At 46.8% G+C, this 20,650-nt stretch overlaps 1 protein-coding gene across 1 annotated transcript in view; it reads left to right on the top strand.

The window, feature by feature from the left end:
- LOC132835323 (voltage-gated potassium channel subunit beta-2-like) overlaps positions 1-20,650 on the top strand; it is a 75,863-nt gene that overhangs the window by 16,843 nt on the left and 38,370 nt on the right. The window contains exons 6-9 of the mRNA XM_060854768.1: positions 876-920; positions 4,163-4,206; positions 7,455-7,541; positions 15,866-15,951. Of these exons, the coding sequence (XP_060710751.1) occupies positions 876-920; positions 4,163-4,206; positions 7,455-7,541; positions 15,866-15,951 (262 nt within the window). The remainder of the gene's footprint in view (positions 1-875; positions 921-4,162; positions 4,207-7,454; positions 7,542-15,865; positions 15,952-20,650) is intronic.

Here is a 20,650-nt window from a genome sequence, read left to right as displayed (position 1 = left end):
CTACACTCCCTGGGACCTTATCATTAAGTTGTAAGTCCTGCTAAGATTTGCTTTCCCAGAAAGCAGCACCTTACATTTATCTAAAATAAACGCCATCTGCCACTTCTCAGCCCATTGGCCATACAAGACTATAAGAGCATATTGGAACAGAAGTAGGCCATTCGGCCCATCGACTCTGCTGCACCATTCAATTATGGTTGATGTCTTTCTCAATCCTATTCTCTCCATGAACCTTGATTCCTCTCCTATTGGACAAAGTGCTGGAAAGTGGGAGTCACACTGTTGTTTTTGACTGACACTGGCTCAATGGGCCGAAGGGCCTCTCTCTGTGCTGTGAAACATGAACTCTGTTTTTCTCTCTCCCCACAGAGGCAGCTGGGGCAGTTTCTTGTAGAGTCATAGAGATGTACAGCATGGAAGCAGACCCTTCGGTCCAACCCATCCATGCCGACCAGATATCCCAACCTAACCTGCTGTTTGTTTTCGCGTTTCTCCGTGGATGTTCCACATAGCTTTGCTTTCCTTTGAGAGAAAACCTTGAACCCACGTCCCCCCACCGAAAACCCAACCTGTTCCCGCCAAGATTTCGTTGTAGGGAAGGGTCTTCCACGTCCAAGTCCAAGCATGCCATTGGCAAAATCCTCGGGACTCAGCCAATCTCCGGCCCGACTGAAATTCTCCACCAACCCACCCACTCCCCCCCTTCGTCAGCCCTGCGACAGGTTGGAGATTGGAGACTGTTTGGGGGAAAAGGAGGGGGGAGATGGAAAAACAATAGGGAAAGGGGGAGAAAGGCAGGAGGGATTAAATGATCATGTAAAGAGGGAACAATAAGAGGGAAAATGGTGGATTAATCATTTGGCTTCCCTTCACAGACGGTCCACTTTTGTAATCAGCACGAAACTCTACTGGGGAGGACAGTGAGTATTCTTCAATTTAATCTTATTCATTTTGTGAGGCGTGTGTTTTCTGGGCCCAGTGTTTGTTACCCCGTTGCTAGTTGCCCCTGGAGCAGATGGTGGTGAGTTACCTTCTTGAAGGGTCACACTCAATTCTCAGATTTCTGTGTGTTCGACGCACTCCGTTTCCACAAGCCTTTCCCTCTCCTCAAGACTCTGCACTGGTGCTTTGCTTAATTCCCTGAGTATTCACCACTCCCCCCACCCCCGGCCTCAAATCCTAGCAGAAACGCCGAGGTGTAGGGAAGGGTAGAGGCTGACTCCATGTTCAAACGTAGGTCATTCCTTTAGCCCTGGGGTCGTAGTGACCTAAGAGGTCTCAGCTCTTTGTTTTCAACTGTGGACTCGTGATGGACAAATGGTCATCGCTTTAAAGTATACAAGGAGGTTCTGGATGTAGGCTTGCTCAGTGAGCTGGAAGGCTCCCTTTCAGATGTTTGATCACCGTACTAGGTGACACCTTCAGTGAACCTCCGAACAAACCTTCCAGCTCAGTGAGCAAACCTACATCCAGTCCTTCATCCCAAGGCCCACTGAAGGTGTTACCTAGTACGGTGACGAAACGTCTGGAAACAAACCTTCCAGCTCAGTGAACAAACCTACATCCAGTCCTTCATTCCGAGGTCCACTGAAGGTGTTACCTCGTATGGTGACGAAACGTCTGGAAACAAACCTTCCAGCTCAGTGAACAAACCTACATCCAGTCCCTCATCCCGAGGCCCACTGAAGGTGTTACCTCGTATGGTGATGAAACGTCTGGAAGCAAACCTTCCAGCTCAGTGAGCAAACCTCCATCCAGAACCTCAACCTAAGCTACAAATTTTCTCAAAACTCACTAACACAAGGAGTTGTTTTCAGTGTAGGAAAACCACATGAACTCTCCTCTCTTCCCAGGCACATTCATTCAATCTCAAAGTCCAGAATTCAGGCCTTGACCAAGCAACGTTGCGGAGAAAGGGGACAGGGAGGGATATTGGAAAAGAGTAAAACAATCTGCTGGAAATCAGAAACAAACGCAGAAACGCAGTGGGTCTGGCAGCGTCTGTGGACAGAAATCAGAGTTAACATTTCGGGTTCAGTCACCCTTCCTCAGGACAGCTGTGTTTTCTGGCGTTTGTTTCCATCTCTTTCACAGGGTTTTCGGCTGACCCTTAGCTGGACCAATAGGAGGGTTGTAGCTTCACTGGTCTCACCTGAACCCATCATAAACAGCTTCAGATCAATGTCCCTAAAGTGTTAACACTGTCTCCTGTGCATGAGATAGCTTCACTTGTTCTTCCTAAAGCTCCTTCTATATCCTCCCCTGCTAAAAGCAATGTCCATGTATTTCATTTTCAGTCCACAGTCCACAATTAAAAAGATGTGATCTCTTACAGGTGCTTGACTGTGTAGTTGACACAGGGGGGTAGGATAGAGCTGAGCCCTTGTACAAGTAGAACACAGACAGTGTGTCATTGTGTGTGTCTGTGTCTGTGCATGTGTCTGTTTGTCTGTATTGTCTCTGTTGTTGTGTCTGTGTGTGCTGTCTCTGTGTTACGTGTATGTGTCTCTGTGTGTTATTTTTGTGTTACATGTCTGTGTTTGTGTGTTATCTGTGTTTCATGTGTGTGTCTGTGTGTTATCTCTGTGTTACATGTGTGTGTGTCTGTGTGTTATCTCTGTGTTTCATGTGTGTGTGTGTCTGTGTGTTATCTCTGTGTTACGTGTGTGTTTGTGTGTTATCTCTGTTTCGTGTGTGTCTGTGTGTTATCTCTATGTTACGTGTGTGTGTCTGTGTGTTATCTCTGTGTTTCGTGTGTGTGTGTCTGTGTGTTATCTCTGTGTTACGTGTGTGTTATCTCTGTTTCGTGTGTGTTTGTGTGTTATCTCTATGTTACGTGTGTGTGTCTGTGTGTTATCTCTGTGTTTCATGTGTGTGTGTCTGTGTGTTATCTTTGTGTTACATGTGTGTATCTGTGTGTGCTGTCTTTGTGTTACATTTATGTGTGTTTGTGTTGTCTCTGTGTTACATATATGTATGTGTGTTGTCTCTGTGTTACATGTGTGTGCCTGTGTGTGCTATCTTTGTGTTACGTGTGTGTGACTGTGTGAGTTGTCTCTGTGTTACATGTGTGCGTGTCTGTGTGTTATCTTTGTGTTTCATGTGTATGTGTCTGTGTGTTTTCTCTATGTTACGTATGTGTATCTGTGTGTTATCTCTGTGTTTCATGTGTGTATGTGTGCTGTCTTTGTGTTACATATACGTGTGTCTGTGTGTTGTCTCTGTGTTAAATATATGTATGTATGTGTGTGTTGAATCTGTGTTACGTGTGTGTCTGTGTGAGTTGTCTCTGTGTTACATGTGCGCGTGTCTGTGTGTTATTTCGGTGTTACGTGTGTGTCTGTGTGTTGTCTCTGTGTTGCATGTGTGTGTATCTGTGTGTTGTCTCTGTGTTACGTGTGTGTGTCTGTGTGTGTTGTCTCTGTGTTACATGTGTGTGTCTGTGTGTTGTCTCTGTGTTGCATGTGTGTGTATCTGTGTGTTATCTCTGTGTTACGTGTGTGTGTCTGTGTGTTGTCTCTGTGTTGCATGTGTGTGTATCTGTGTGTTGTCTCTGTGTTACGTGTGTGTGTCTGTGTGTTGTCTGTGTTACATGTGTGTATCTGTGTGTTGTCTCTGTGTTACAGTGTGTGTATCTGTGTGTGTCTATGTCTGGGTCTGGTTTAGGTTATGTGTGCATGTTAGGTTATGTTTGTTATTGTGATAGGTTGCTTCATGTGTGAATATTTGTGCATTGTAGGGTGGGGGTGTCTGTGTGTTTGTAAATGTCAGGCTGTGTTTATCCATTGGTGTGTGTTTGTGTGTAATTCTGTATTACATGTGTGTGTCTGTGTGTTATCTCTGTGTTACATGTGTGGTGTGTGTTTGTGTATATAAACTTGTATGTTTGTTTGCATATTGTTGGGTGATGCAAGCCTCACATCTGGTGTGATGCCCTCTGCATGTGATCAACCCTTGATAATGGGATAGGAGCATGGTTCCCTGTTTGGGCTAACTGGGGCTGAATGGCTGGTCTGGTGAGGTCTTGGAGAGGGTGTTGGTTGGAGACTGAGCTTGAAGTGACACGTCGCTGGGGGAATGGGGCTGGGATAAAGATGGACTTGCTGTGTCAGACCCTAGGCATCAAGGTCACCAATTTGAGAACATTTCTCTTCTTCCGCAGGGCGGAGACTGAGAGGGGGCTCTCTCGCAAGCACATCATCGAAGGTAGACTCATGTCAAACACTTGCATTTGTATAGCGCCTTAGAAGACCCAAGTGTTTCTCAGCCACTGTACTGACTGTGAAGACACAGGCACTTAGACATGCCAAAACACCAGGCTGTGTCCTCTTGAATCTCCGCCACATTTCTGCTTTGGTAACGTGCTCATTGCTGCAAGGTAGAAGGGAGAGCACCAAGTGATTCATTCCCCTTTTACCGAATGCCTGTACTGCACATTCCTGATGAAGGGCTTATGCCTGAAACGTTGACTCTCCTGCCCCTCGGATGCTGCCTGACCTGCTGTGCTTTTCCAGTGCTACACTTTTCAAGTCATACTGTACATAGAGTCATAGAGATATACATACAGCACAGAAACAGACCCTTCGGTCCAACCCGTCCATGCCGACCAGATATCCCAACCCAATCTTGTCCCACCTGCCAGCACCCGACCCATATCCCTCCAAACCCTTCCTATTCATATACCCATCCAGATGCCTTTTAAATGCTATAATTGTACCAGCCTCCACCACTTCCTCTGGCAGCTCATTCCATACACGTACCACCCTCTGTGTGAAAAAGTTGCCCCTTTAAAATCTTTCCCCACACACTTGCAACCCATGCCCTCCAGTTTTGGATTCTGCTATCCTGGCTAAAAGACCTTAACTATTTACCCTACCCATGCCCCTCATGATTTTATAAACCTCTATAATGTCATCCCTCAGCCTCTGACATTTGGGAAAAGCATCCCCAGTCTATTCAGCCTCTCCCCATAGCTCACAGTCACAGTAACGTCCTGGTCATGTTTTTTCTGCACTCTCTCAAGTTTAACAACATCCTTCCTGTAGAAAGGCAATTGGAATTGTAAACAGTATTCCAAAAGTAGCCTCACCAATTTCCTACACAGCCGCAACATGACCTCCCAATTCTTGTATTCAATGTTTTAGCCAATGAAAGCAAACATGTCAAATACCTCCTTCACCAACCTGTCCACCCACATCCTCATTTTCAAAGAAACATATCCCTGCACCCCCCAACCCCACCCCCAGGTCTCTTTGTTAGGCCACACACCCCAGGGTCCGATCATTATCTGTATAAGTCCTGCTCTGGTATGCCTTATTAAAATACAACACCTCGCATTTAACTAATCTAAAGGACAGCACGATGGCTCAGCAGTTAGCACTGCTGCCTCACAGCACCAGGGACCCAAGTTCAATTCCAGCCTCGGAAATTTGCAGATTTTGCAAATGGAATTTGCAGATTCTCCCAGTGTCTGTGTGGGTTTCCTCCGGGTGCTCCAGTTTCCTCTCACAGTCCAAAGATGTGAAGGTTAGAGTGGATTGACCATGCTAAATTACCCCATAATGTTCAGAGATGTGTAGGTTAGGGTGGATTGTCCGTGCTAAATAACCCCATAGTGTTCAGGGATGTGTAGGTTAGGGTGGATTGGCCAGGGGAAATTGTCCCATAGTGTTCAGGGGTGTGTAGGTTAGGGTGGATTGGCCATGCTAAATTACCCCATAGTGTTCAGGGATGTGTAGGTTAGGGTGGATTGGCCATGCTAAATTACCCATAGTGTTCAGGGATGTGTAGGTTAGGGTGGATTGGCCATGCTAAATTACCCCACAGTGTTCAGGGATGTGTAGGTTAGGGTGGATTGGCCATGCTAAATTACCCCATAGTGTTCAGGGATGTGTAGGTTAGGGTGGATTGGCCATGCTAAATTACCCCATAGTGTTCAGGGATGTGTAGGTTAGGGTGGATTGGCCGTGCTAAATTACCCCATAGTGATTAGGGATGTGTAGGTTAGGGTGGATTGGCCGTGCTAAATTGCCCCATAGTGTTCAGGGATGTGTAGGTTAGGGTGGATTGACCATGGAAAATTGCCCCATAGTGTTCAGGGATGTGTAGGTTAGGGTGGATTGGCCATGGGAAATTGCCCCATAATGTTCAGGGATGTGTAGGTCAGGGTGGATTGGCCATGGGAACTTGCCCCATAGTGTTCAGGGATGTGTAGGTTAGGGTGGATTGGCCATGCTAAATTACCCCATAGTGTACAGGGATGTGTGGGTTAGGGTGGATTGGCCATGGGAAATTGCCCCATCGTGTTCTTAGGGAGCTATAGACTTGAACCCCAAGACCCCTCTGTGCATCAATGCTGTTCAAGGTCCTGCCATTAACTGTCTAATTTTCCTTAACATTTGATCTCCCAAAGTGCAACACCTCACACTTACCCAGATCAAATTCCATCTGCCATTTCTCTGCCCATATCCACAGCTGATCTATATCCCACTGTATCCTTTGACAACCCTCTACACCATCTCCAACTCCACCGATCTTTGTGTCATCTGCAAACCTACTAACTCACCCCTCTACATTTTCATCCAAGTCATTTATGTACATCACAAAGAGCAGAGGTCCCCAGTACGGTTCCCTGCGGAACACCACTAGTCACGGTCCTCCAGCCAGGAAAACACCTTTCCACCCTTGGCCTTCTCTGGGTAAGCCAATTCTCAATCCATGTGGCCAAGTCATGGTGGATCCTATGCATCTTCAGGATATGCCAACCATGATAAACCCTGTCGAAAGCCTCACTAAAATCCACATAGACAACATCCACTGCTCTACCCTCATCGATCACCTTCATTACCTCCTCGAAAAATTTAATCAAGTTAGTAAGACATGACCTACCCCACACAAAGCCATGCTGACTGACCCTAATTAGGGCTTGCTTTTCCAAATGTGTGTAAATCCTATCCTTTAGAATTCTCTCCAATGGCTTTCCAACCACTGATGTGAGACTCACTGGTCTATACTTTCCTGGATTATCCCTTTTCCCTTCTTGAACAGAGGAACAACATCAGCTACTCTCCAACTGATCAAGGTCCCATTGTCCAGGACCTGACATTAACACACTCACACTCTCTCTCTCTCACTCACACCCACGCGCACACACTCTCTCACACACACTGTCTCTCTCACACACATACACACTCTCTCTCTCACTCACCCACATACACACACTCATATCACACACACTCTCTCACATACACACACACACACACACACACACACACTCTCTCTCTCTCTCTCACACACACACACACACACACACACACACACACACACAGATCGGAGTGGATCATTCCCTGTTATCCTCTGTTTGTACTGTGATGAATACTAAGTAAACTCTCGGGTGTGCTCTGTTGTTCTATTCTCTGTGTTTATCTTATTCAATGATGTATTCTTACGTTCAGGACTCAGGGGCTCACTTGACCGGTTACAGCTTGAATATGTCGACATTGTCTTTGTGAACAGGCCTGATGTGACTGTCCCATCAGAGGGTACGTACAGACATATTAGTTCCCCACCTTATAGACTGAGAGAATGGAGACTCCCTCCCACCCTAGCACTAAACTACCCCATCAGTGTGTCTGTCTAAATGCATCTGAGTGTGCGTGTGAGTGAGTATTTGAGTGTGTGTGTGTGTGCGTGTATATATATATATTATATATATATATCAGAGTGAGTGTGAGTTTGTGTATGTGTGTACAGATGTGTCTGTACGTGTGAGTGTGTATGCATACGTGCATATGCATGTGTGTGTAAACGTGTGAATGTGTGTATGTGAGAGTGTGTGTGCATGTGTGTGAGTGAGTGTGAGAGACAGTGAATGTGTGTATATGTGTGTGTGTCTGAGAGGGGGGTGAGAGTGAGTGTGTATATTGTGTGTGAGACAGTGAGTGTGTGTGTGTGTATATGTGTGCATATGTGTATATATTTGTGAGATAGAGTGTATATGTGTTTGTGTACGTGTGTGTGTCTGTATGTGTATGTGTGTGTGTCTGAGTGTGTGTATGTGTGTGAGTGTGTATGTGTATGCGTGTGTGTGTGTGTCTGTATGTGTGTGTGTCTGAGTGTGTGTATGTGTACATGTGTGTGTGTCTGAGTATGTGCGTATGTGTACATGTGTGTGTCTGAGTGTGTGTATGTGTATGTGTGTGTCTGAGTGTGTGCATATGTGTACGTGTGTGTGTATGTGTATATGTGTGTGTCTGAGTGTGTGTATGTGTACATGTGTGTGTGTCTGAGTGTGTGTATGTGTATGTGTGTATCTGAGTGTGTGCGTATGTGTATGTGTGTGTATGTGTATATGTGTGTGTCTGAGTGTGTGCGTATGTGTACATGTGTGTGTCTGAGTGTGCGTATGTGTACGTGTGTGTATGTGTATATGTGTGTGTATCTGAGTGTGCGTACGTGTACGTGTGTGTATGTGTATATGTGTGTGTCTGAGTGTGTGCGTATGTGTATATGTGTGTGCGTCTGAGTGTGCATATGTGTACGTGTGTGTATGTGTATATGTGTGTGTCTGAGTGTGTGCGTATGTGTATAGGTGTATGTGTGAGAGAGTGAGTGTGCATATGCGTGTGTGAGAGGGAGAGTGTATGTGTGTGTGTGTGCACGCGTGCATGTAGCTGTGAGCTTGCAGGCAAGAATGATCAGGAACATGTGAATGGACGAGTGAAGCAGCTTGTTGTAGAGCCCACTGGGAACAGTCAATTCTCGATTTGATGATGTGTAACGAGGCAGGCTTGAACAGGGAGCTGAAGGTGATGGAACCCCTCAGTGGCAGTGGTTATATAAAATTCACCCTGCAATCTCAGAAGGAGAAGCTGGAATCAGATGTGATGGTATTACAATTGAATAAAGGTTTCTAATCATGCGTTCATGGGGATGTGGGCATCGCTGGCTGGGCCCAGCATTTATTATCCAATCCATAGTTGTCCCTTGAGAGGGTAGTAGTGAGCTGCCTTCCTGAACCACTGCAGTCCGTGTGCAGACCCTGTGACACTGAAGAAACAGCGACGTCAGGATGGTGAGTGGCTTGGAGGGGAACGTGAAGGTGGAATGTTCCTACGTATCTGCTGCCCTTGTCCTTCTTGAAAGAAGTGGCCATGAGTTTGGAACGTGCTGCCTGAGGATCTTCGGGGCATTTCTGCAGGGCATCTTGTTGGTATTATACACTTCTGCCACTGAGCGTAGGTGGGGAGGGAATGGCTGTTTGTGAATGTGGTGCCAATCGAGCGGGGGCTGCTTTGTCCTGGATGGTGTCGAGCTTCTTGAGTGTTGTGGGAGCCGCCCCCAGCCAGGGCAAGTGGGGAGTATTCCCTCACCCTCCTGACTTGTGCCGTGTAGATGGTGGACAGGCTTTGGGGAGTCAGGAGGGGAGTTACTTGCTGCAGGATTCCTAGCCTCTGACCTGCTCTTGGAGCCACAAAGTAGCCTGACCTCAGTAGTTAGTAAGATTTGAGAGTTGGTTATAGTAAAAATAGGTTGGCTTTGTCAAGGGGAGGTCATGTCTGAAAACCCTTTGTTGCCTAGTCCGTTGAGTATAGAAGTTGTGACGTCATGTTGGGGTTGTACAGAACATTGGTGAGGTCACTTTTGCAATACCATGTCTAGTTGGTCATTGGATGGGCATATGGGCGAGATATGGAATAATGTAGGTTAGATAGGCTTCAGATTGGTTTCACAGGTCTGCCCAACATCGAGGGCCGAAGGGCCTGTACTGCGTTGGAATGTTCGATGCTCCATGTTCTAATTCTACTCATTCTGCTAGAGAAAGGATATCATTAAATTGGAAAGAGTTCAGAAGAAGATTTACCAGGATGTTGCCAGTCCTGAGGGGTTTGAGTTATAAGGAGAGGCTGGGTGGAATGGGTCTTATTTCCCTGGAGCGTGGGAGGATGAGGGGTGACCCTGTAGTTGTTTATAAAATCATGAGGGGCATAGGTACGGTGAATAGCAAGGGTGTGAGGTGGGGGAGTTCATAACTAGGGGACTTAGTGTCAAGGTGAGAGGTGAAAGATTTAAAAGTGACATGGCAGGGGGAGGAGGGGTGGGGAAGGTGGGCAACATTTTGACACAGAGTGGTTCATGGGTGGAATGAACTTCCAGGGGAAGTGGTAGACGCAGGTAGAGTTACAACATTTACAAGATATTTGGACAGGTATATTTGAATAAGTGTGTATTATAGGGATGTGGGCCAAATGCTGACAAATGGAACGAGTTTAATTTGGGAAATTTGGTTGGTATGGACAAGTTGGGGTCTGCTTCTGTGCTGGATGATTCTGTGACTCTAAATCAATCAGAATTCATTGAGGAGGTTGTGAGAAAGTTAGACAAAGGAGATCCAGTGATTGGATGGCATTTGGTACATAGTGAATGGTTTTGGGCTCTGTATCTCAGGAAGGATGTGTTGGCATTGGTGTGGATCCACATAAAGTTTACAAGAATGATCCCAGGGATGAAGAGCTTGTCACATTGAGGTGTGGTTGAGGAGTCTGGGTCTGTACTCGATGGAGTTGAGAAGGATGAGGGGGGACTTTGTTGAAACTTTTAGAATACTGAGAGGCCCAGATGCAGTTGACATGGAGAGGCTGTTTCATGAGTAGAAGTTACTAGGCCCGGAGGGCACAGCCTCAGAGAGAAGGGATGATCCTTTAGAAATGAGATGAGGAGGAATTTCTTCAGCCAGACCTGTGGAATCTGTTGTTGAAGAGGGCTGTGGAGGCCAAGTCATTGAGTGTATTTAAGACAGAGATAGATAGGTTTTGATTAGTGAGGGGGTCAAGGGTTACAGGGAGAAGGCAGCAGAATGAGGTTGAAAAACCTGTCCGCCATGATCAAATGGTGGAACAGATTCGATGGGCCAAATGGCCTAGCTCTGCTCCTCTGACTTATGGAATCGTGGTGCTCATCTGTGAGCATGTGTACATGATCGGGTGATGTGTAAAGGGAATGAGCTGCCAGAGGAAGTGGTAGAGGTTGGTACAATGACAACATTTAAAAGGCATCTGGAGGGGTACATGAATAGGAAGAGTTTGGAGGGATGTGGGCCAAGTGCTGGCCAATGGGACTTCATTAAATTAGGATATTTGGTCAGCATGGATAAGTTGGATCGAAGGGTCTGTTTCCGTGCGCGCACGTGCATGTGTGTGTGTGTATGTGTGTGTGCGCACGCATTTGTGTGTGCGCTTGCGTGTGTGTGCATGCTCTTGTGTGCGTGGGTGTGTGTGCACGCGTGTGTGTACATATGCGTGTGTGCGCGCACGTGTGTGTGTGCATGTGCATGTTCATGTGTGTGTGCGTATGCATGTGTGCGTGCGTATGTGTATGTGTGTGTGTGTGTGTGTGTGTTTGAGGCATATCCATATACACATGTGTGCATTGAGCAGAAGGACATATCTGCAAGCATGTGTGTCCGGGTCTGTGAGACACCCTTGATAAACTCATTAAACCTCGAGACGACAGCTCAGATTTCCACCCTCAACCTCCAGTGAGGACCTTAAATTTGGAACTCAGTAACTGGAGAGTGTCCAGCAGCAGTGAGTTATACAGCCACTGAACCACAGCTGACTCTGAGACCACAAATGTACAAATGTCTGCTTTTCCCACACTCACATGTTTTTCCACTTAAGCCTTCTGGAAGAGTTTGTATTGCTGTAGGTTTAATGAGTTTTGGATTCCTAGCGTCCTCCCCACTCCAGATCTCCGTGACTCAATTCTACTTAACTTTATATAAATCTGAGAAGTTTACAGAGCACTCCATTATTCCTCTTACGAGAGCACCCTGCCTCAAAGTGAATGATACTGAAAGTAATTAACCATTTCCACACCCATTCTGCATGTTTATTGCCTCCATTATGCATGGAGTTCCGTGTTGTTCTGATGTGATGGATTAATTCTCTAAAACCTGCTTTCTGTTGACAGGCCATTACAGCCCACGATCGAGGGTTTTCTTTGTGGAAGGTATCTGTCACCAAATGAAGAGTTTCACTTTAATAAGAGCAAAAGACTGGAGATACTGCAAATCCGAAATGAACCCAGGCAGTGCTCGAGAAATTCAGCAGGGCCATGGGAGGAAGAGAAAACAGAATTAATGACCCTTTAGCAGAACTTAAAGGGGTTGGAAAGTGGCAGCTTTTCTGCCGTTGACAGAAAGGGAACAGCAAGTCCATCAGATGGCGACACTGCCCAAAATCAAATACAAGATTGCAAATCGTGGTAAAGAAGTGATAGAGATGTCAAATAGGTGTTAATTCTAGGAGTGAAAGGGTGCAAATCATGGTGGAGAAGTGATAGAGATGTAAGATAGATGTTAAGAATAGGAGTGAAAAAGAAAATATTGGTCCACTCTGACAACACATACCCAGGGAATGGGGGGGGGTTGCTGTAGTAGCCACCCCAGAGCATGATCTCTGATCTCCATTTTGATGACATCATTTCCCAGCATCTTTCAGTTCTGATGAGTCTGACTGGATTTAAAACATTCACTCTGTTTCTCTCTGTATGAGACCTGTTGAGTTTCTCCAGAGTTCTCTGTGTTTGTAGCCCTTTATTGTTGGTCATGAGAGGGAGGAGCAGCTTGCAGGAGGATTGGCGAGAGAAGTTTTGATCTGCTCGCTTGTTTCTCTCCACTACCACATGAGGCATAAAAACAGCCAAATGTCGGCAATGGTATTACTGAACCGGACTGAACCAGAGAGAAACTTCAGAGTGCTCCATTGAAGAGGGACCTGGGTATCCTCATGCATGACACAAGATAATGCACGGCTTAGAAAGGGTGGACGCTGGGAATTTGTTTCTGCCAGGTGGGGATACTAGAACCCATGGGCACAGCCTTAGAATTAGAGGGGGTCAATTTAGAAAGAAAATGAGGAGCCATTTCTTCAGCCAGAGACTGGTGGGCCTGTGGAATTCATTGCCACAGAGCACAGTGGAAGCAGTCCCCTTAAATGTCTTCAAGGCAGAGATTGATACATTCTTGATCTCACAAGGAATTAAGGGCTATGGGGACAGTGCGGGTAAGTGGTGTTGAAACGCCCATCAGCCATGATTAAATGGCGGAGAGGACTCGATGGGCCGAATAGCCTCACTTCCACTCCTATGTCTTATGGTCTTATGAATGAACCATAGAAAGCTGGTTTAGGAGGAAGGCAAATGGAACTTTGGTATTTATTGCTAAAGGAATAGAGATGGAAGGAAGTCAGTGATGTTGCCACTGTACAAGGGCCTCTGGATCTGGGTTCAGTTTTGATCTCCATAATTCAACAATGATATAACTGTCTTGTAGAGAAGGTTTTCACCAGCTTGAGTCCAGAGATGAGAGGTTTGACTTATGAAAACGAAGATACTCTGGAGTTTGGGAGAATGAGAGGAGATGTAATTGAGGGATATAAAATGTGAAGGGGGATTGAGAAAGTAAATATAGAAAACATCCTTGGTCATACATGGCAATCTAGAATGAGAAGGGGTGGCAGATTTACATCCAAGGTGAGGTGAACTTACTTACTCCTCTCAATGACATGAATCCGTGGAATTCACTATCCCAGAGTGCATGGATGCTGGGACATGGAATACATTTCAAGAAAACATGGTCAGATTTTTAATTAGGAATGGGCTATCGGGAACAGGGAGGAAGTGGAGTTGAGGCGGAGATGAGATTAACTATGATTGTATTAAATGGCGAGGCAGGCTCCAAGGGGCTGAATGGCCTCCTCATTCTTAGGTTCTTATCATTCGGCTAGCTCTCCTGAAGGAGTCACGACACCAGGGTGAGGTGGATGAAAGGTCTGATGTATAGAAACTGGAAACACGAGCAATATGAATGCTGGATCCTCTCTCTCAGCGCTACATTCCCATAACCCTCAATGCCTTTAAGGTCAGAGCATGTGTGTCGGTTTTGGCATCAGGTCATCTTTGTCCCTAACCCAGGTGAGTTCATCAGGGGCTGACCTGTTGCTGGGTTTTTAACAAACCACCATATACCCTCAAGTGACTCCCCACAGTCTGCACCTCTGAAGAGAGGAGCCTTGGCCCTTCTATTACCCGACCAGTGATGTCCCTCCCAGCACAGAGGTCAAAGGTCAGTTGCAACCATGTGACATTGTGGAGCAGACCTGAGGGGCCAAATGGCCTCCTTTCTAGAGTCGCGTGTGGGTCAGGCCAGGTAAGGAGAGCAGATTCCTTTCCTTAAAAGATATTTGGGAACTGGGTGGATCTCTACACAGTGAGCTCGTTGCTGTGGTTACCGTCACTGGGGCTAGAACAAAATGCTACAGGTTTTTGTTTATTATTTGAAGCTGTTGTGGTGGGATTTGAACCTTTGCCCTTATGAGTCTGGGCCAATGGATTAATTGATGAGTAACAGTGATTAAACCATCACCTCCTGCTGTGTTACTGAGGGGTAGGCCTCAGATATCTCACCATCTCATTCTAAAGCAATTCGACTGAGGGTTAGACTCTACAACAGTAGCTGAGGGCCTCTAAGCACATTATAGTCAAAAAATATCAGCACAGTTGCTGAGGAGGGACGACCAGGAGGGATACCGGAAATAAGGTGACATTTCATACAGTGATATGGGATACGCAGAGTTGCCCTTCAGCCCATCCTGAGTTGTGCTGGTGTTTACACTGCACACTGTTCCCCTTTCCTCGGCCTCCCCTCAGCTTTCGGACATATCGTTAAAACATGCAAACATAGGAGTAAGGGAAAGGCCATTCAGCCCCTCGGGCCTGCTCATGTGTATGTAGACTCGACTCCATGTTGTTGCCTGTCCACGCACCCCAGCATCACCACCCAGTGACCTTTGACTCCCTCGCTGACCAAAAGTCGAACATCAGACTTAGAAATATTCAAGGAGCAAGCCCTCGCTGTGGACTGGGGAAGAGAGTGCCGCAGACAGAGACGCTCGGAGGAAGAAATGAAATCCCTCCTCATCTCCATCTGAAATGAGAGAAGGGAAATACCCATTCTGTCCCTTTGAGCTCATTCCCTTCTGGGAACGTTGAGACTGTTTGCCTCTCCCTGTGGGTTTGAACAGTAACACCACTCTCTGGAAGAAGCCATTCCACCTGAATTTTTCGATCTTGGAAGAACTCTGTTCTCTTTATGGTCACTGCTATGGGATTGGGAATTCTCCCCCTGTCAAGCTCAGTCAGTGCATGGATTGGGATTCGGAATTCTCCTTCTGTCATCCACAGTCAGTCCAGGTATTGGGATTGGGAATTCTCCCCCTGTCGACCACAGTCAGTCCAGGTATTGGGATTGGGAATTCTCCCCCTGTCGACCACAGTCAGTGCAGGGATTGGGATTGGGAATTTTCCCCCTGTCGACCACAGTTGTGCAGGGATTGGGATTGGGAATTCTCCCCCTGTCGACCACAGTCAGTGCAAGGATTGGGATTTGGAATTCTCCCCTGTCATCTACAGTCAGGGCAGGGATTGGGATTGGGATTGGGAATATTCCCCCTGTGCCGACCAGCGACGGTGCAGGAATTGGGATTTGGAATTCTCCCCCTGTCTACTAGTCGTGCAGGTATTGGGATTGGGAATTCTCCCCCTGTTGATCACAGTCAGTGCAGGGATTGGGATTGGGAATTCTCCCCCTGTCGATCACAGTCAGTGCAGGGATTGGGATTCGGAATTCTCCCCCTGTATACTAGTTGTGCAGGGATTGGGATTTGGAATTCTACCCCTGTCGATCACAGTCAGTGCAGGGATTGGGATTTGGAATTCTCCCCCAGTCAGTGCAGGGATGGCAGGGGGTGGTTTGGAGCACTGGGGACATGAAATGCTCACTCTGCAACTTTCCATCTTCCAACAGAGATTGTCCGGGCCATGACATTCCTCATAAACCAGGGGAAGGCAATGTACTGGGGAACTTCCCGATGGACCTCAGCGGAGATCATGGTGAGGAACTGGATGGACATAAAACCCACAGCGTTCCCTGCTCAAGAGGTTACAAAGATTCATGCAAGTGGTTTTTGCAAAGGGACAAGATAGGACGAGCATAAACTGCATTTCTGTAGTGCCTTTAGTGGTGGCCAATCACCCTGAGCTGAGTGAAGTAGGGCTAAATTTAACACTGAGCCACTTGAGTAGATACAGATGACCACTGACCAAGAGCTGGGGTCACCCAGGTCAGTTTTAAGCTGCATCATATTGGAGGGGGGGGGGGGAAGAGAGAGAGAGAGAGAGAGAGAGAGAGAGAGCAGGTCTCTGGGGAATTCCCTCCCTAAACCTCTCCTCCTTGTTCTGACTTTCACAAAGCCCCCAAAACATGACCGTCAGAGGTGGAACGAACAGAGGGAGTCAGGGATTCAGTGAGAGGTCAGAATTGGAGGAATACAAGGGACATAGAAAAAGACATGGAGTATACAGAGATAGGGAGGGGGTGTAGGGGTTGGAGGGGGTTACAGAGATAGGGAGGGGGTGTAGGGGTTGGAGGCGGTTACAGAGATAGGGAGGGGGTGTAGGGGTTGGAGGGGGTTACAGAGATAGGGAGGGGGTGTAGGGGTTGGAGGGGGTTACAGAGATAGGGAGGGGGTGTAGGGGTTGGAGGGGGTTACAGAGATAGGGAGGGAGTGTAGGGGTTGGAGGGGGTTACAGAGATAGGGAGGTGGTGTAGGGGCTGGAGGGGGTTACAGAGATAGTGAGGGGGTGTAGGGTCTAGAGGAGGTTACAGAGAGAGGGTGGGGGAGTAGGGGCTGGAGGGGTTTACAGAGATAAGGAGGGGTGTAGGGGCTGGAGGGGGTTACAGAGGTAGGGAGGGGGTGTATGGGCTGGAGGGGGTTACAGAGATGGGGAGGGGGTGTAGGGGCTGGAGGGTGTTACAGAGATATGGAGGGATGTAGGGGCTGGAGGGGGTTACAGAGATAGGGAGGAGGTGTAGGGGCTGGAGGGGGTTATAGAGATAGGGAGGAGGTGTAGGGGCTGGAGGGGGTTATAGAGATAGGGAGGGGGTGTAGGGGCTGGAGGGGGTTATAGAGATAGGGAGGAGGTGTAGGGGCTGGAGGGGGCTACAGAGATAGTGAGGGGATGTAGGGGCTGGAGGGGGTTATAGAGATAGGGAGGAGGTGTAGGGGCTGGAGGGGGTTACAGAGATAGGGAGGGGTGTAGGGGCTGGTGGAGAAAGGGAAGATGGAGCAAAGCTGATGTGGAACCCATAGCGGTCAGTGAGAGTAAGTCAGTGCAGGTTCCTGGTTCTGAACTTTATCAAAGGCATGGCTTTTGAAGAGGTGTGTAATGCTGCCGTGCGGGAGCTGTGGAGGTTTCAGGTTGCAGTTCCCAGGCAGCTGATGACACTATTACCATTGATGGGGTTCGAGGCCGGACTCATGGGCAGCAGCCAACATCGGATCATAGAGTCGAAGGCCCCTCTGCGCTGGAATCACTATTGAAGCAGATTGACCTCTCGACTCTCCCTTCCACCCCTTGTCCTTTCACAACCTATTGGTTTGTCAAACATTGGATGACAGGAGTAGCAGAAGGCCATTCAGCCCCTCCATCTGAGTCTCTCAGCGTCAAGCTGACTGACCGCTTAATGCGGTCCCATCATCCTTGAAACACAAGGGAGTACTTTTGACTCAATCGCTGCTCATAGGTCCGTCGTCCCCAGCCCCTGGAGCCAGTCCGCTGAGTCCTTCTTGCATTCCCTCCCGGTCAAGTATATCCTTCTCAGATACAGCTAACCAAATGCCAGGATGGTACTCTGAATCCCACGCATGCTTTAATTTTCTTGACTCAGTCCTTTTAGATTAGATTCCCTACAGTATGGAAACAGGCCCTTTGACCCAACAAGTCCACACTCACCCTCTTAAGTGTGACCCACCCAGATCCATCCCCCCTCCCTGTATATACTCCTGACTAATGTGCCTTAAGCTATGGGACAATTTAGCATGGCCAATTCACCTGACCCGCACATCCTTGGACTGTGGGAGGAAACCGGAGCACCCGGAGGTAACCCACGCAGACACAGGGAGAACGTGCAAACTCCACACAGTCACCTGAGGCGGGAATCGAACCCGGGTCCCTGGTGCTGTGCTGCAGCAATGCGAACCACCGTGCCGTCCCTGTTGAAATTTGTCAAACACCTTTGGAAAAACCCAAGTATACCACATCCACCTGTTTCCCCTTGTTGACTCTGTTAGTAACACCAAGAAAACAGAAGAAAGTGAGGACTGCAGATGCTGGAGATCAGAGCTTAAAAATGTATTGCTGGAAAAGCGCAGCAGGTCAGGCAGCATCCAAAGAGCAGGAGAATCGACGTTTCGGGCATGAGCCCTTCTTCAGGAAACATCAAAACATCCTGGTTAGTCAAAGATGATTTCCCTTTCATCAATCGATGTTGACTCTGCTTCCCCAACCAGGCAATTTGTTCCCAGGCAACCAGTAACCACATCCTTTGAATAGATTGTAATAAGCTCCCTGTCACTGGTGTCAGGCCTGACAGGTGATTTTGATCCCTGTTTTCTCTCTCTCTCACTCTTTTCTAATCATTTCAGACTTTCCAATCTCCAGGAACCATTGCAGAATTAATCGAATTCGGAAAGGTGATTTGTAAAGGTCACTGGGTCTTGGAATTTGTTAACTTTCAGTCCAATTAATTTCTCCAATTCCATGGTGTTCACTGATACTAATTTAGCTCAACGCCACATTCTGACGACACCATTGGGTCCGAATGATCTCAGGGAGAATTCTTGTGGTTTTCTCTGAAGACGGGCACAAAGTACTTCTTTAGCTTCTCTACCCTTTCTCTTTTTCCTGTTATAAGTTCACCTATTTCTTCCTGCAATGGCTCACACTCGACTTTCAGCATCTGAGGAGCAGGAAAATCGACGTTTCGGGCAAAAGCTTTTGCCTGAAATAGCGATTTTCCCTGCTCCTCAGATGCTGCCTGACCTGCTGTGCTTTTCCTGCACCACTCTAATCTTGATTCTAATCTCCAGCATCGCAGTACCTGCTTCTACACTTGTCTTTGCTAATCCTTTTTCCATTTTTAAATACCAATACAAACTTTTAAAAGCTGTTTTTATTTTTCCAGTTAGTTTACATTCATTTGGATTCTCTGTTTCTTGATAAACGTATTTGTCCTCCTTTGATGGATTCTAAAATTATCCCAATCGTTAGGCTTACAGCTATGGATGGCACAGTGGCTCAGTGGTTAGCTCAGTGGTGCTACCTCATAGCACCAGGGACCAGGTTCAATTCCTGTCTGCGTGGAGTTTGCACATTCTCCCCTGTGTCTGCGTGGGTTTCCTCCCACAATCCAAAGATGTGCAGGTCAGGGGGATTGGCCACGCTAAATTGCCTGTAGTGTTGGGTGTATTACTCAGGAATAAATATTGGGGAGGGGAATGGGTCAGTGTGGACTTGTTGGGCTGAAGGGCCTGTTTCCACACTGTAGGGAATCTAATCTACACTTTTGTTTTTGGCAATTCCTTCACCACCTCCATATATATTGAATAATATTTCCTGGCATTTGGTTAAGGAAACCCCAACGCAATTTCCTTTAGAAAATTTTACCTTAAAGAGATGTAAGTTCTTTGAAAAACATGAATTAACTCTTGAATTACCAGCCATTGTACCTCGTGTTAAACTTTTAAATGTATTTTTCCAATCCATCAGATTCCCATACCTTGATAATTGCCCCTGTTTAGATTTAAGACACCAGTTTGAGATTGAATTACACCCTTTTAGTTAAAATTGAATAGAAAATTCTGTCATACAATGTCCAATATTCCTTCAAGATTCCTGTACAGTAAGGTTATTAATGATTCCTTTCTCATTGTATAATACCAGATCAAAAATAACCTATGTCCTAGATGATTCCTCAACATATTCCTCCAGAAAACTATCTCAATAACTGTCTCAAATACATTCCAAGACCTCCGACTCCACAGCATTGGTGCTTGTTAGATTTACCCAGTAAATATTGAAGCCATTCATGATGCTGTATTCTCCTTGTTAAATGCATCTCTAAGTTAGAACATAGAACATAGAACAATACAGTGCAGAACAGGCCCTTCAGCCCTCAATGTTGCGCCGACCTGTGAACTATTCTCAGCTCGTCCCTCTACACTATCCCAATATCATCCATGGACTTATCTAAGGATTGTTTAAATCTCCCTAATGTGGCTGAGTTAACTACATTAGCAGGTAGGGCATTCCACACCCTTACCACTCTCTGGGTAAAGAACCTGCCTCTGACATCTGTCTTAAATCTATCACCCCACAATTTGTAGTTATGCCCCCTCGTACACACTGACGTCATCATCCTAGGGAAAAGACTCTCACTGTCTACCCTATCTAATCCTCTTGTATGTCTCTATTAAATCCCTTCTTCTCTCCAATGAGAACAAACCCAAGTCTCTCAGCCTTTCCTCATAAGACCTTCCCTCCAGACCAGGCAACATCCTGGTAAACCTCCTCTGCACCTTTTCCAATGCTTCCACATCCTTCCTGTAATGGGGCGACCTTTCCTGATTCCCACCATGCCACATGTTCTCTCAGGTGGGAATCTTCTGTCACTAAAACATGACTCCAGCTCCTCTGCCTATCCATCCGAAATGATGAATATCCTTTCATGTTCAGTTCCCAGCCTTGCAGC

Source organism: Hemiscyllium ocellatum, chromosome 44 (assembly GCF_020745735.1).
Source record: "Hemiscyllium ocellatum isolate sHemOce1 chromosome 44, sHemOce1.pat.X.cur, whole genome shotgun sequence".
Taxonomy (NCBI): Eukaryota; Metazoa; Chordata; class Chondrichthyes; order Orectolobiformes; family Hemiscylliidae; genus Hemiscyllium; species Hemiscyllium ocellatum.
Note: the sequence above shows the minus strand (reverse complement) of the source record. Positions and strands in the feature narration are given on the sequence as shown.